This window comes from Mesoplodon bidens (assembly GCF_964165515.1).
Source record: "Mesoplodon bidens genome assembly, chromosome: 1".
In the NCBI taxonomy this organism is placed as follows: domain Eukaryota; kingdom Metazoa; phylum Chordata; class Mammalia; order Artiodactyla; family Ziphiidae; genus Mesoplodon; species Mesoplodon bidens.
The window spans coordinates 104,452,528-104,468,369 of NC_138176.1; the positions used below are offsets into that span (position 1 = coordinate 104,452,528).

At 60.2% G+C, this 15,842-nt stretch overlaps 1 protein-coding gene across 2 annotated transcripts; it reads right to left on the bottom strand.

Moving 5' to 3' along the window:
• Nucleotides 1-425: 425 nt before the first annotated feature.
• On the bottom strand, nucleotides 426-5,316 carry HMX1 (H6 family homeobox 1). Of its 2 annotated transcripts, XM_081230981.1 has the most exons (3): nucleotides 4,686-5,316; nucleotides 1,975-2,056; nucleotides 1,330-1,826 (listed from the first exon to the last, which is right to left on the bottom strand). In XM_081230981.1, exons 1-3 carry the CDS (start codon nucleotides 5,083-5,085, stop codon nucleotides 1,427-1,429), a joined length of 882 nt encoding a protein of 293 aa, XP_081087107.1. In that variant the 5' UTR covers nucleotides 5,086-5,316; the 3' UTR covers nucleotides 1,330-1,426. The 2 variants fall into 2 exon arrangements, with proteins under 2 accessions (XP_081087106.1, XP_081087107.1); XM_081230980.1 differs by lacking the exon at nucleotides 1,975-2,056 and having other exon boundaries at nucleotides 426-1,826.
• Nucleotides 5,317-15,842: the final 10,526 nt, after the last annotated feature.

Sequence of the window (15,842 nt, forward strand, 5' to 3'; positions counted from 1 at the left end):
AAAGAAAAAAACCCTATGTTAGAGATGGCTCTCAACTCCAGTGAGGGAAGGGGCAGTGGATGCAGGGGGCCACACAGCTGGCAGCCCCTTGTGCCAGGTGAGTGGCCAGTGGCCTTCGCCTGACTCCTGGCTTTTGGTTGTCGCGAAGGCCCCAGAACTGAGCGACAGAGGATGCAGAATCCCCTCTTCCACCCTAGGCCCCTCTCCTCCCTGACCTTGACTTCCCCTAAGGTCTTGCTGGGCCCTCCTGTCTGGAGAAAGTGGGGGCTTGAGAGTACAGCTCGAAGACCCCAGCTCCTGCCTGCCCTGCCCACCTGCCCCTGGCCAGCATTGGAGGGTGTTCCAGGAGGGGGGAGACGGTGCCCACCATAGCCCATTACCAGAGGAGAGGAGAGGCCCCAGTGATCACAAAGCAGCGGCAACTGTCCAGAAAACGTCCCTTTTTATTCCATACGCAAATAAGTAGATTCATTTTTAAAAAAATGTCTTCGCCTGGATAACCAGGGGCTGCAGCCCAGGAGAGAAGCCCCAGTCTGGCCCCGTCTCCAGAATAGACAATCTGAGAGCAGCGCCACCTGGAAGGATCTTCACCCCTTCCGCTCCACAGGGGCTCTCTTCCTGGGATTCTCTCTCTGCCGGCCCGAGGTTAAGGCCATCAGGCTGATCACAGTGCCCCGGAGGCCTGCTGTCCTGCCCATGCAGAGTCCCAGGCAGGGTTGTTCGGGTTGGAGAGTGGTCACCTCCATGAAGCACCTGGGACAGCCTGGATTTGCTGTGGACTGCGCCCAGCTGCTGGCTCCGGCAGGGCAGGGGCTGGATTTGCTCCGAGGTTGAGGCCTGTCCCCGGGGGTAGGGGGCTGGGGGAGGCTCTGGGCTGCATGGCCGACTGTCTCTGTGATGCTCTCTTCCCAGCGGGGATCCAGCCTTGCGACTGTCTGGGGAGCCACAGTCACCTGCGTCTCTGTTACATTCTGGACGATCTTCCGATCTTCGGACAGGGGTTCGGCTCGCCCGGGCGGCAGCCTGCGCTCCCCGAGGCGCCGGAGGGCCAGGGGAGCGTCCCTGCCCTCCCTGACGGACGGCCCCCTGGCGCCACCGCTGCCGCCTCGGCCTGTGTGCGCGTCCACAGAAGTCCCCACTGGCCACGGGGAGTGGGCCCGGCCGGCCGGGGGCTCACACCAGGCCGGGCATCTGCGCCCGCAGGAAGGGCACGGAGGCGGCGGCTGGGAAGGCGGCCAGCGGGTAGGCGAGGGCACCGGAGAAGCCGAGCAGCGGCGGGGGCGGTGCGGGCGCGGCGGGCGCCAGCGGGAAGGGCAGCGCGGCGGGAGCTCCGGCGGTGGCGGCGGCCGGGGGGCTTTCGTGGTAGAGCACGGGCACGCGGACCAGGCGCTGCGCGCCCGGCGGGGACAGGCTGGCCGCCTCCAGCTCAGCCGCCAGCTGCCGCTTCCACTTGTTGCGGCGGTTCTGGAACCAGATCTTGACCTGCGTCTCGGTGAGCTGCAGAGAGGCGGCCAGGCCGGCGCGCTCTGCGCTGCTCAGGTAGCGCTTCAGATCGAAGGTGGACTCGAGCTGGAAGACCTGGCTGCGCGAGAAGACCGTGCGCGTCTTCTTCTTGCGGCCGCCGCCCCCGCCGCCGCCGCGCGCCTCCCCCGCCGCCGCCGCCCGGGCCTCGGCCAGCTCCGCCGCCTCCTCCGCGCCGGCTGCCGGGCCTCTCGCCGCCACCTCCGCCGCCTCCCGCTGCACCGCTCCCGGCCCGGGGCCCCGCGGCCAGGTGCCCTCTGCGCGGCCCATCTCCTCGCCCGTCTCCGGTGAGTCCCGGTCGCTGGCTGCAGGGGGGAGAGGAGGAACATGGGTTGGTTCTGGAGGCTGATCCCCCGGCCCTGTCGCTGAGGCCAGCTGCTTCCCCCGTGAGGTCACCCACAGCCACAAGCAGGGAAATTGTCCCCACGCAGCCCCACCTACAGCAGATCTCACCCTGGGACCGGAGAAAGGCAGAGCATCTGGAGGTGAACTTGAAGACCTGAGCGATGCTCCAAACCAACACGCTGGCCACACACTCACGCCCAGAACCGCGCATCCACACGGAGGGCAACAGAGGGAAGACGGAAGAAAAGGAACACAAAAACACAAACAGAAACAGAAAAAGAAGACTGACTCCCTTAAACAGTGACTTCGAATCAACACACACAAAAGCCCCGGAGGTACACCTCACTGAGGAAAGGATGGTCCTTCTGAGAAATGTACACACCAGAAACCAGCACAGAGAGGCCCTCATCTCTAGCACTCAGCCCTAGGCCAAGTCCCCCGGCACAGAAATAAAGACTTGCCATGACCTCTCCCCACTCAAGCTCAGGAGCAGATGCAGAATGCCCGCTTGCATAGAAATATTCCCATTGATGGAGGATAAGCAAATGCAAACAATTCCCCAAACCAAACTCCAACCAGGTGACACTGGGAACCTATTCTCCCCCATTTCCTGTGCCCCTAATTCAAATGTCCATGGAGATGTGCCCTCTCTACCCAAAATCACACTCAGAGGGAGTGCAGACAAGGGCAGCTCTGGCTCCGTAGAAACACGGGGCAGCCGCATCTCACCCCAGACACACTGGGCCCATGATTGAGCCTGTGGGTTTGGGGCTACAAAAGCCCACAGAGGGTCCCTGAGCTCGTGTTCCAAGTACCAAGCTGCACACAATCTCCCAGAGGAGACGCCTCCCCCTCCCCAGGGTTGGCAAGGGATGATGCCTCCAGGTGAAAGAGTCTGCCCAGGACCCAGGTGCTGGTCCAGATTCCAGGCCCAGCTTGAAAAGGGCAGCCGCCTGACTTCCGGGCTCAGGAGGCCAACTCAGGCCAGTTTCCCTTGTGCCTCAGGCTGAGGCTCCTGGACACAGGCCGCAGGTCAGCATTGTGGCCATCGAGTAGAGCTTGGCCCGGCCAGCCCTCAGAAGGCAGCGGTGAGCCCACAGCGTGAGCAGTCCGCAAGGTGTGCAAACACCGGCAGGCTTGTGTCTGTAGCTCGGTCGCTGCGCTCCGCGGCTCCCCTGGAGGTGTGCAGATTTGCGTGCGTCCCTGCCCAACCCTGGTGGCATGAGCCCTCATGGTGTCCAAAGAGGGGTCAGGCTCCAGGCTGGCATGTATGCGACCAGATATGGGGGGGCCCAGACTCACAGAGGCCCATGTGCTGCCACACGAAGCCAAGCCAGGCCTGCCAGCTCTGGTACAAAATAGGGACCCCTAACCCGCATTATACGAAAGAAGGACCGGCTCTTTGGCGGCTGCCTGTGGGGCTGCAGCTGGAGAAGAACCCCAGGGACAAGAGGGGAATGCATTCCCTCCCCCTTAGACCCTTTTCAGAAACACCCCCAGAAGGGCACTACGTTTGATCACTCAATTTCGGGGCAAACACTGAGGCCTGCTCGAGCTTCCCAGAAGGGAAGGGGGTAGGGGCCCGGGACCTTCTGGGTGTAGGCTCTGAGATGTGGGTCCCTTTGCGAGGGGCTCAATCCCACACCAGAGAAGGGGTTATCCAAGAGGTGAGAGGGGTCTGGCCCACCTACTACCGCCCTCCTCACCCGCCCCCCAGCACTCGCTAACTTTCGCTTGGAGCTGAAAGTATTTCAGAGCAAGAGCCTTGGAAGAGTCTTCAGCTGGCCTCACAGTGTGCGTTTGGGGGTGGGGGGGAGCTGGCAAAGCCTGGGGGCTGAGGTTAGAATAGCTTCCTAGTCCTCTTGCCCCGGGGCTTCCTCCAAACGGCAGGTCCCCAAGGGAGGCAGGGACCCTGGGGAGGGGAGCAGAACTCAGGGGCTGGGACGCCCAGTCAAGAGGGGCGATCGATTGGGTTCCAGGGCTGAAAAACCCCCCACCCCTAGACTCAGAGCCCTCAGCAGGGAACAAAGGCGGGGGAGGGGGAGGGGCAGAAAAGGGAGCGAGAGGGGTGGGACTGGGGGCTTCTTGCATTGCACAGCCACAGCCAAGGGGCTTGGGAGGCCCAAGAGGGAGACCCAGGCCCCTGCCCCAGGCCCTGGCTGCAGCTTGTAGAGGAGATGGGACTTTGGGGACACGGCTGCTGGGGAAGACCGCTGTCCCCCCCGTCCAGGCCTCCGCAACAGTGGTTCCCTCTGCTCAACGCCCCCTTTATTTTGCTGAGTCTGACTCTGTCTTCTGACCCTCTCTCTTTCCTTCTTTTATCTTTTCTCTGTTCTTCTCTCCATCACTTACGGGTTTCTTTTTGCTTGTTTTTCATCTTCTCTTCCCCCGCTCCTTTCTCCGCCCCCAACATCCCTCTCTTCTCTGTCCTTTTCTCTTCTTTTCTGCCCCTCCCCCCGTGCCCCCTCCCATGGCCTGCCTTTCCCTGTTGTATTCCCCACCCCCCTTCCTTTTCTCTTCTTAGCTGTCTGTTGTCCCCTGTCCCCAAGTTCCTCTCCGAGGGCTCTCCAGAGCCTGGTGATGGGTGAAGCCCAAAGCCTGGGAAACCTTCTCCCTGCATGGGGACCCTGTCCTGGAGAGTGGGCCTCCAAACCTGCTCAACCAGGGGCTCTGCTGGGGCCCGACACGACCCAGAGCCCCCTACAGACGAGGAGGATGGCCCAGAAAGGGCGCCAACGAACCCAAAGTCCCCGAGCAAACGCTCGGGGAAGAAGCCCGGCCGCCCCCGCGTCCCCCCCCTTCCCCGCGCCCTCACTCACTGTCAGGGCTGAGGCCGCCTCCGTAGCCTCCGTGCGACCGCGAGTACCAGCGCGTGGCGCCTCCGCAGCCCAGAGCGTAGGGCGGCCCGGGACCCGGGGGCGGCCGGGGACCGAGGCCCAGCGCGCCCGGCCCAAGCAGCGCCCGGGCCCGCGCGTCCCCGCTCGGCCCGGAGCCCGCGCGCAGCTGTCTCCGCCGCTGCAGCCGCCGCCGCCGCCGTGCCTGCTCCGCGTCCTCGTCCTCAGGGTCGTCGTCGTCGTCCTCCTCGTCCTCGCGGCCGCCGCCGCCGCCCTGGGCCGCGCGCCCAGCGCCCTTGGCCTCGGCTGCCAGCAGGTTCTCTATGAGGAAGGAGGAGGCGCGGGCCGGCGTGGCGCGCCCGGGCTCCGTCAGCTCGTCCGGCATCGCGGCCGCCGGTCCGTCGGGCTCTGCCGGGCTCCTCGGGGTTCCGGGAGCCCGGGGTGCGGCCGGTCCCGGTCCCCGCTGGGGCCGCTGGCGCGCGGCTCCTTGGCGCACGCGCGGGCCGGCCCTGGAGCCGCTGCCCGGAGCGCTGGCGTCGGGCCCCGCGGGGCAGGCAGCGGCCTCCGCGCCGGACTGGGCTGGGCCGGGAGCGGGTGCGCGCCGACAGCTGGCCGGGCAGCCGCCTCGCTCGCCTTTCACGTCGCCGCTCTGGTCGCCGCCCGGGCCGGCCCCGCTGGGGGCGGGGAGGGCAGGGGAGGGGCCAGCAGGGGCGGGGCGGCGCGGGCCGGGCGGGCAGCCAGCTCAGCCCTAGGATGCCGCGCCGGCCCCGAGTGCGGCCACTGCTCGGAGACGCCGCCCGGATCCGGGCGCGCAGGCGGTCGCGCGTCCGAGGGCGGGCGGCCGGCGGCCCAGGCGGGGGGTCGCGGCCAGTTCGGCCCCGCGTGATTCATTCCCCAGGCCCGAGCCACCCGAGCCGGGGGTTGGAGAGGTGGGGCCTCGGCCGCGGGGCCGCCTATTGGCTGCGGGGCTCCGATGAGAAACAGACTGGCCAATCAGTGTCCGGCAAGGGCAGTAATTACCTCGCGGAGGGGAGAGTGTTGGACCGAGAGTGAGGAACTGCGTGTGTGCGCGCGCACGAGGTGTGTGTGTGTGTGTGTGTGGGTGCGCGCGCACGTGTGTGTGTGTGCTTGTATGTATTTGTGTGCGTGTGTATACCGTGGCAGGAAGACCCCGGGGCTTCCAAGAAACAGCAAGGGAATGGGTTAGTCACTTTTTTAGACTCCGGGTGTCAAGGCTGCAAAATTGTGGCATATTTTTAATATTTACACTTAATGAAATATGCTTTTAATGCCAAAGGTAGTGCGACAGAACTCTCTAGTTCTCAGATTCAGGCTCAAAATGTAAGAAAATGCTATCCCCTACCCCTATCCCCGTGGCCCTGCCGGCAGAACGCCCGATGTCACACCCGCTGAGCGACAGCGGGTCTCCACCGTCCTGCTCCCTAGGAGGCCCGGGCCTTAGTGGCGGTCCGGGAGCCATTGCCCCGGCCGCGTAGGTCTTGGGGGCAGGCCCTGACTGTAAAGCGGTGGGGAGTCCCCTCCCACTTCTGCAGCAGGGAGTGCGGTGACCAAAGTGCATCCCGGCCCACGGCGTCGCCCTCGGAGCTGTGGCCACTCAAGAGTAACCTTCTGACCGGCTTCCTCTGGGAGCGGGTGACGGCCGAGTCACCGGACGGCAGCGCAGATGCGCGGGCGCAGCAGGCTTCACCGGACGCGAGTTATCGCGGAGAGATACATCCAGCCTCCCAGTGCCAGCCAGGGGCCGCGACCAACCGAGTGCCGCCCGCCGCCTCGCTTTAATTTTCAAAACAACCACGGTGGAGGGAGCATCAACCCCATTTTCCAGAGGGAAAAACAGAGCCGAGGAGAGACCATTCCAGATGGTAAGTAGCTCTGGCAGGCCTGGAATTCCGACACTCAGGGCCTGGGGCCCTTCTGGCACCGACAGCCCCAGAGTCGGATGGGGATGGGAGTGAGAAGCAGCCGAGCAGCGGGTCTGGGAGGCCGGGAGGCCGGGTGGGGCTGAGGCCTAGCCGAGGGACCTTGCCGGCCCGTGGCCGCGGAGACAAAACGGTGAGCGCTTCGGGTGCGTCTTCTGGCTGCAGAGGGAGCCGGCCACCACCACCCCCGCCCCGCGCCACCCCCTTACCAGCTTACCACCCTGAGCGTACCTACCCACTGCTGCCGGGAGGGACCTCTGGTGCCCAGTGGCCTGGAGACCTTGGGTGGGAGGCGGGCTTTTCTGCAGACTCGAGGACAAGATGCTCGACCTATCTCCTCTCTCTCACATCCTGCCCCAGGAGCGACAAAGATGATCAACGACAGGGACTCACCGGGTTGTTTAACTCCAGCCTGGAGGCAGGCAGAGTTGGGGCTTTTCCCCCATTGCATGGGTGAGGACGCTGAGCCAAAGTGGGTGAGCCGGGGTCTTAGGGAAGAGCTGTGGTCTCCCAAGTACTGCTCCCTGGGGGTGCCCACAGTCAGAGAGACTCCAAGGCAGAGGTACCCCAGCCAGAGGAGGGCAGATCAAGGGAAGAAATGACTGCCCCAGTCGGTCTGGGGGAGAAGCACCAGCCTCTGGCTAATCACAGCATCTAATTCGAGGGTGCTTCTAAGAGATGGAGAAACTGAGACCAGAGAGGGACCCGGATGAAAGGACAAGTGGTGGAGAGGGTGCCTTCCAGATGACCACCTACTACATGCAGGTTTCCCTGGGCCTGCCTGTGAGTGGCTCCTGAGCATGTTTCTGGAACCACAAGCCTGCTGTCATTCCCATGGTTTCTGAGCACTTTGAGTGGGGGCTTCCTCAGAGTCTGGATTCTAATTCTTTCTACTCTGGGCTGTGTGGCCCTGGGCAGGGTCCTCGCCTCTCTGATCCTCAGTTTCCTCTCCTGTAAACCGCAGGTAGTAAGCACCCCTGCCTTTGCCAGGCTGTTGGGAGTGGAGGCCGGCTGGGCATCAGGCACTGCTGGAACGTCTCCCACTGCCTCTGGGAAGCATGGAGGGATGGGAGGCGAGGGCACAGGCCGGACCGGGCTGAAGGAGAGTAGGCCTTCCTCCCAAGCACCGGTCTTTGGGGGCTTGGAGGGCATGTCTCCTCCCAGGGGCTCCAGGGCTGGGTCCTGGCACTGCTGTCCCCAGGAGGCTCCCGGCAACTGTGGCAGCAGAACTCAAGCGCGTGGCGCGGGGCCTTGGCGAGTAGACAGAGGGTTGCTGTGGAGAAGCAAGGTCAGGTAGGGAGGCGTGAAATAGCCACCCTGGTGCTCGCCCAGGTGGCCACCTCTGTGCTCCGTGCGTCCCGGAGCCGGATCGCCACTCTGTTCGGAGGAGACAGGAGGCTGAGTTCGGAAGGGGGGTTGTCGGCAGAGGCTTGTCATATTCAGACCCCGAAGCAACTCCAGGGTAGTATCTGGCAATCAGGATGCTCTCTGGAGACTGACTGTGAAGCCTCACGGCCCTGAGAGGGCTTCTGATGCTCCCAGGGCTAGAGCCCAAGTTTCTGGTCACCTTCGGGCAGAAGGACTCCCCAGGCAGAAAAGTGGAGCCATGAAGTCAGCAGGTTGTCACCTCTGTGTCTGTCTCTGAGGCACCCCACACCCCCCAAGCCACAGCCGCCCTTCCCCACTGCCCGTCCACTCTTGCCTGTCCTAATGTTTCATCCACCGCCACCTCTCCCCTCTGTGGCAGGACCACCAGAGAATTCCCAGTGAACGGGCTCTTCACAACTGGACAGCGAGAACCTTTTACCTCCTAGCTCCGTGCTGGTGTCCAAAGATGCCCCATGAACCAGGGGGAGCGAGTTAGTGGGAAAAATCCTAAGAGCATAGATCAGAAGTCAGCAAACTGCAGTAGCCACTGCCTGTTGTGTTTTGTTTTAATAAACTTTTTTCTTTGGGAATAATTTTAGAGAATTCCCACTTTAAAATTTAAATTTGATCTTCCCTTCATCCTTCATCCCAATTCCATTCGTCCTTACCTCGCCCCCATGCCACCCCACATACCTGTTCTTGTGTATGAATTTACAGCAGTATTCCATTATACACCTCTTCCATCTCGCATTTTTTCACCTTAATGTAGGAATTTGATACCGATAAATGAAGCAATGATTTTCTAACCACCGTGCACTAACTCAACAGTCACAGATGCCTTTGTTCCAGTTACTATGGTCGAATCACACATTTCCCCCAAACTCAGGGTGTAAAATAACCATTTATCAGTATGCTCATGGGGTGTATGGATTAGGGTGGCTTGTCTCCACTGCAGGGTGTCTGGCCCTCAGGTGGGGGGTGGAGCAGGACTTACCTGAAGGCACTTTGGCTCCTATATCTGGGGGCTGATGGTGATGTCCGCAGAGGGACCCCTGCCTGGGGCTTCTCTGTGTGACCTGGGCTTTCTCACAACATGGGTTCCCCAGTACGAGTGGGTGTGGGAGGGGGTGTCGGAGGGGGGCATGGAACGTCGCCTGGGAATTCCGAGCCTTACTCTGCTCTGCTTTGTTGAGTACATGGAGCAGTCACAGCCCCCATGGGGTGCAAGGGGAGGAACCTGGACCCCATCGCCCAGTAGGGGGGTCATCAGATTGTAGGATGAGAAATCCAGGAAAAGACATGTGCCCCAAGGGTAGCTGATCCCCTGTTAGGGGACTTTCAGGATGCTGCCAGCTCTCCACTACTGCAGTTCGTGTCGGGATGAACAGACCTGTCCGTCTTGCTTTGTGGGCCGGAGAGTCATCTGGGGGTGCATGTGCCCAGAATGGGACTTCTGGGGGGCAGGGTCTATACAGACTCCACGTCACAAGTGCTTCAGAAAGTCTCTCCAGAGCAGCTGCATCAGTTTCCCTTTCCTCACATCTTCGCAGGCACCTGGTCTTATGGGACCTTCGTCTGTGGCACTGTGATATGTGTGAGAAGGAAATCAGGTGTTTTCGGTAATGATTCTCTGGCTGCTAACAGGGTGAGGTAGCTGCACTGTGTGGGCAGATGCAGCGAGAGGAAGGGGCGGGGATGGTGTTCCTGAGTGACAGCCCATGGGAGGGGGCGGGGGCTCGAAAACTGGATTCTATTGGATTGTGAAGCCTTCAAGCTAAAGAATAGTGTTCTTAGTTGGCAAAGCATTGGGGAGCCACTGAAGGTTTTTGAGCTGGGGAAGTGCCAGGACTGGAGCTGGGCCTTGGGAGGAGTAACCTGAAAGCACCAGCATGTGCAAGGTGAAGGGGCATGAGTAAGGTCCAAGGAGGGTCTCACCACCATCCTAGCGGTAAGCAGCAAAGCCCCAGGAGGATAGTGGCCATGCAAAGGGACCACATCTCAGGTGTCCACCTGGTGGCGCACAGGTCTGGGCAGGGGGTGGGGGTGGGGATAGGCAGGGTGGGAGGGAGTCTCAGAACGTTCTTATTGGCTTGTCAGATGGTCCACTCCCCACATCACAGCCACGTGAAGTGTCCTTGCAGCTGTCCAGATGTGCAGTCAGGCACCAGGCTCCGTTCTCAGCCCAGTTGCTGCATCCACTGTGGTCATGAGCAAGTCACCACCCTCTGGGGACCTCAGTGTCCTCAGTGGTAAAGTGGGAATAACAATCCCACCCAGCGCACAGGGCTGGTGTGGGGTTGAGTGGACATAACCATGCAGGCAAGTCTTTGGCATAGATTTAAAATGTTGGCTTTGAAAAAGACCAAATGTTTGGAATTATTTTGGCTGCCTTTTGAGGGTCTACCCACTTCCTTCCTTGTGGGTCTGCCTTTAAACCCTGAAAAGAGGAAGATTTTCACAAAATGTTCAGTGGATGCTTCCCAGAGTTCCACCCCCTGGGACGTAGTGGGTGGAGGAGGCAGGGGATGGAGAACGGGGGCGGGGGGGTGGAGAGGAGAGGAGGGGGGAGAGGGGGAGGAGAGAGGAGGGAGGGGAGAGGAGGGAGGGGGAGGAGGGAGGGGGAGGAAGGGGAGGGGAGAGGGGGGAGAGAGGAGAAAGGAGGGAGAGCAAGGAAGGGAACGTGAGCGATGGGGCAGGGAGATGGATTCGAAGGAGAACAGGAGTGGGGAGGATGCGGGGGAGAGGGGAGGGGAGGGGGAAGGGAGGGGGGAAGAGGAGGAGGGGGCAGTGGGAGGAGAAAGATGAAGTGCTAGGCATCCCTGGCGCAGGAGTCAGGAGCGGAGCCCGCCCAGGGGAGCCCGGGTTCTCAAGGACCCGGGCCGGTACAGCGGGTGCGCGTGGCCAGAACCACGTTCCGGAAGCGCACGTGACCCCTCCCCAGCCAGTAAGGCCGGGCCAGCCAAGAAGCCCCCTTCCCCGTGGGCTCAGAGCCGCTGGGAGGCTGGGGCGGACAAGAAGACATGCCAACCCCTCCTCCCCTGACCAAGCCATCCCCAGGAGCAGGAAGCTGGATCAGGGAGGCTAATCCCCCTCCAACCCTCAGGGCCTTTGCCAGGAGCCCCTGCCCTGGGCCAGAGCCGATCTCTAGCCCTCTGCTCACCCCCACCCCAGGCTTAATGGGTGTATCGTGTCTTGTCCCTGCTTGGGGAAGGCACCCACCAGACCCCTGTGCCCTCATGCTCAGCAAACCTTCGACCTAGCCAGGGGCTTTCACTGGTGGAGGGAACCTTTCTTTCTCTGCAGGTATATTCCCTGCTCCAACATTTTATTTTGAAAGGATTGGCCATTGAACACCGACGCACCCACCATCTAGATACTTCCTTGAGCATGTTGCTTTCCTTGCTTTATCACATCTGCCCATCCCTCCATTCCTCCATCCATCACAGTAATGTGTGAATTTGGGTCCCAGCCCTGCCACCTACCAGCAGTGATACTCGGTTCTGTTCCCTGTCCCCAAGCACCACCTCCTCCTCTGGAAATGGGCATCATAGGGCTTCTTGCGCTGGAGGCAGTGCCCAAGAAAACTGTGCCATGGATGGACACTCTCAAGATTATTTTTTAATGTGATGATACAATCACACACTTGATTTCTTCATGTGACATCTGTACACTGACTCTGCATTCTGGATGCCGTGTTTTCCTGTCTCAGTAAAGATATGCGAAGTTGTGGTCGCTGAGGTTCGGGTGCAGGAATGTCTGCCTATAATGTGAAGGGCACCTCGAGGTGGGGGCAGCTTTTGGTTTCCACAATGGGGTGCAGATTTATCCAAACCACTGAGGACCTTCAGACAGCTCAGGCCGCCCCTGACCGTGATTGGAAGTGAATCGGGGTTGGAGAAATGATGCTGGAACAAAGTGCTGGGGTGAACACAGTGCAGGGAACCTCTTCCCAGGAGCCGGAGGGAAGTTTCTGGAAACCTAGTCTGGCTGTAATGGGAACCCTGCCAGCCTGGCCGGCTCACCCCTCCAGGTTTTGGAATGGATGCCTGTGGCCTAGCGGGGTGTGTTTGTGGAGGGCCCCCAGCTCAGGGTGCCAGCAGGAATGTTTGGCGTGGGAATGGTCTCAGTTATCCCTGCCACGGGCGGGGCACATGGGGGCCGGGCGAGGAAGCCCCCTCCTCCCCCTCCCCCCAGAAGCAGCTGAGTCAGGACTCCAACAGGTTTGGCCAGCACTTCCCGGCCTGGGGCTTGCCCACGTGAGTTCATCACACTCAGAAACCCTGAAAGGACTTGTGGAGAAGGATGGCACTAAACAGATTCACTGCAGCTGGACTCATGACTGCAAAAACTGAACCACCCTCCCTGAAAGCAGAGGGGAGCGGGTTATGTAAATAGTGACCTGTCATGCAGCTGGGGAAAGAATGGGGTGCTCTTGATAGGGGGCCCTCCAAAGGATGGACTGGGAAAAGCAAACAAACAAGGGTACAGGATGTGCGTCAAAGGTGTGCAAGGGGCGGGGGGTGGATACAAGCAAGCGTATTTACACACATACACGTTATACTAGTTCATTCATCTATGGTTGTGTGTGTCCATATCTGTGATGGACAGAATTGTGTCTCCCCAAAATTCATATGTTGAAGCCCTAACCCCCAGTGCCTCCAAATGTGACCTTATCCGGAGCTAGGGTCACTGCAGATGTAATGAATTACTACGGTGAGATCACCCTGGAGTGGGTGGGCCCTGATCCAAAATGACTGGGGTCCTTATACAAGGAACGCCCTGCAAAGAGACAGCATTGCGGGGGAGAACGCAGGGCAGGGCTGCGGAGGTGCTGCCACGTGACCCCACACGACTGGAGCTGACCCCTGACGCTGGGAGAGAGCCTGGGACAGACCTACCCAGCACCTTCAGGGGAGTGCCGCCCTACCCACGCCTTGGTCTTGGACTTCTGGCCTCCGGACTATGAGACACTTAGCTTCTGCTGTTCTGAGCCCCCTGGAATGCAGTACAGCTTCTGTGTCTGTGGGAGGAGGCCTGGGGGCCTGGTGGGAGGCACCCTCCCAGGAGACCTGGGCACTGGGACAGGGGCGAGAGGATGTCTCAGGTCCACACTGTCTTCACCGTTCAGGTTTTGTACCAGGTGCAAGCACTACTTAATTTTTTTAAACAAAGTGGACAAAGTTAAAAGTCCTCAGAGTGATGCCCTGGGAGAGGGGAACTTTAAGGGCATTTGGCAGAGAAGCTGACTGAGGCTGGGGGACCCAAGGCGGCCGGGCTGTGGGATGAAAGCAGAGGATGTGGGGGAGAAGTTCGAGGATCCCGGGGGGCCCAGGGGTCCTCCTGGGCTCAGGTATGCGTGTGATCAAGGCGGGGGTAGGGACAGCAGGTGGAGAGGGGCTGGCTGACCCTCTGAAAGTGGGGGATGGAGGGGAGGTCCATGTGGGCCGGTGGCCCCCTGAGGCCGGCATGTTGTCCAGGGGTTGCCGCCTCCCTTCCAGGGAGGCTGGGCTCTGCCTCAGGTCCACCCGCAGCCCCTGGACCACTCTCAGCCTCGACTTCCTCATCTGATGGAGGAATAAATGGCACCAGGCCAGAGAAAGATGTTCAGGGACCACGCTGGCGACAGGTATCCTCCGAGGGCACCCCTGCCCAGCCCCCAGCCCAGGGCTCAGCTCAGAGTCGGGGAGGCAACCAGCATCCAGCGGACCAATGTCTTGTGGGGACTGTCACCTCCCTGCCACTGGAGCTGGCCGTCCCAAACCAGTGAGCCTTTCAGCAGGTCCTGGAGGGAATGAATTCTTTGCCCGTTGGAGGGGTGAATTTAAAGCAGCAGATCATCTGCCTAGAAACCTTCTCCAGAGTTGCTCAGCCGTGGAGGGTTGGCCTGGGGAAGACCCTACAGTCCAATGTGCCTGCACCCCAAGGCCCTCGCCCACCAGGCCATTTTTCATCACAGGGCCTGCAGAAAACATCTATTCTGGCACTTGCAGGGTAAGTTTGATAACTGAAGTGGGAGAAAGATTTTGAGGGAGACTAGGCAAGGCGCAAACTTTGGCTTCCTCCCTGCCCCTTGTGCTTGTGTGCAGACCAGTGGGAGGGAGGCACTCCTGCAGGGGTCCCCAGATCCCAGCGGGGACTCAGCAGCATCAGACCAAAGGCCCTTCTGCTGGGTCCCCCGCAGCTGCGGCCTGGGCTCTGAGTGTCTCCAGGACACTGAGTTTTGTCTGTGAAACACCAGGGACCAATCCATGGATGCCTGGCCCTAGCACTAATAAATCAGCACACACTTGGGGGCTTAAAACCACAGAAATTTATCCTCTCACAGTTCTGGAGGCCAGAAGTCCTCAATCAGTATCACTGGATTGGAGTCAAGTGTCTGCAGGGCCGGGCTCCCTCTGGAGGCTCTGGGGGAGGATCCTTTCTGCCTCTTCCCGCCCTTCGTGGCCCCAGGCATTCCTGGGCTTGTGGCCTCTGTCTCTGTCTTCACGTGGCCTCCTCCTCTGTGTCTGTGTCAAATCTCCCTTGATCTCCAGCTTGTTGGCATAACTACGATGGCAGTTAGGGCCCCTTGGATAATCCAGGATCTTCTCAAGATCCTTAACTAATCCCATCTACAAAGGTCACATATCAGGTCACATTTATAGGTTCCAGGGATTAGGACCTGTTATCCTTGGGGACATTATTCAGCCCACGACACCACTAAGTCCTCATCAGGCTCCAATGCAGTAGCGTGGGCCCGGGTCCCTCTATACTTACTGGGGGCATCAGTCGTGTGCTCTTTGGGCCTGGGTGAGGCAACCCCAGTGTCTGCAGAAAGTGAGATTTTAAGCCACAACTAAAATGTTAGCTCACCTGGAAATCAATCTGGGAGATTAATTCAAAGGGAGGGTCCCAAACAATGATTCAGTGTAGAAACCTCCTAACAGGGGTCATCTAGTTGGCTGCTTGCACACCTCTCCTAACAGGGAACTCACTACCATACAAGGTAGCTCATCACATCTTTTTCCGCTCCTACCACCCCCTCCCTTTACTTACACATGTAATGATGTGCAGAAAGATTGCACTTCTGAGCAGCTGCTAAGATTCCAGCTGTGGGAGAGGCTGGTCAGAGCCTCCTTTGTGCGGTCGGGGACAGGCAGGGGCCAGCAGCGGGGGGACCCTTAGTGGAAGAGGTGGCCAGACCGGACACATTTGTCACCCAACTCCACACACACCCCAAACCTGTGCCATTGAAGAGGGTGGGGTCGGGTGGTGGCAACTCTTCTGAATGCTCCACCCCCGAGAGGCTGGGTGAGTGGTAGTCTCACTGCCAACTTCCGGGCCGCCTGAACCCCTCAGAGAGAGGCTTGTGTCTACAGGTGTCCCTTTGCACGGACAACAAGCCAAGAAGCCCGGCACCCCCACGCCACCCTCTGCTCCTTCGCCCACTGTAGAGCCCCTTAGGGAGCGGATCCTGCATCCTGGCCAGTACTCTGACTCCATTTGACCCCTCGCGTCCTGAGTGGCCACTGTGCTTGCGATTCCTAGCCACCGGTGAGGTTTCTTTTTGCACTCATCAGCCTGCTCTAGGCACCCCGAAAGGAATCACCTGGCCAGAGTCACGGGGTAGGGGTACGATTGACTGTCCTGTGTCGTAAGAAGGCAAAAATCACTGGAAGCGGTTTGCAAGGTGCGGCCTAGCTCTCTCTGCACGTGCCCCCAGCCGACCCCCAGCACGGAGGTGGCGAATACAGACAGCAGCTTTATATCACTCTTGAATAACGCTCCAAAAACATTTAGTGTTCAAGGCATCCAACACTCCATTCTTGGGACCAGGGGAAGATGTGCTAAAACA

Coding starts and splice junctions, on each gene's coding strand:
- HMX1 (XM_081230980.1), bottom strand. CDS start 5,085: ATGCCGGACGAGCTGACGGAGCCCGGGCGCGCCACGCCGGCCCGCGCC. Junction 1,827..4,685: donor AGGCGGCCTCAGCCCTGACA/GTGAGTGAGGGC, acceptor TCCCCCCTGCAG/CCAGCGACCGGGACTCACCG.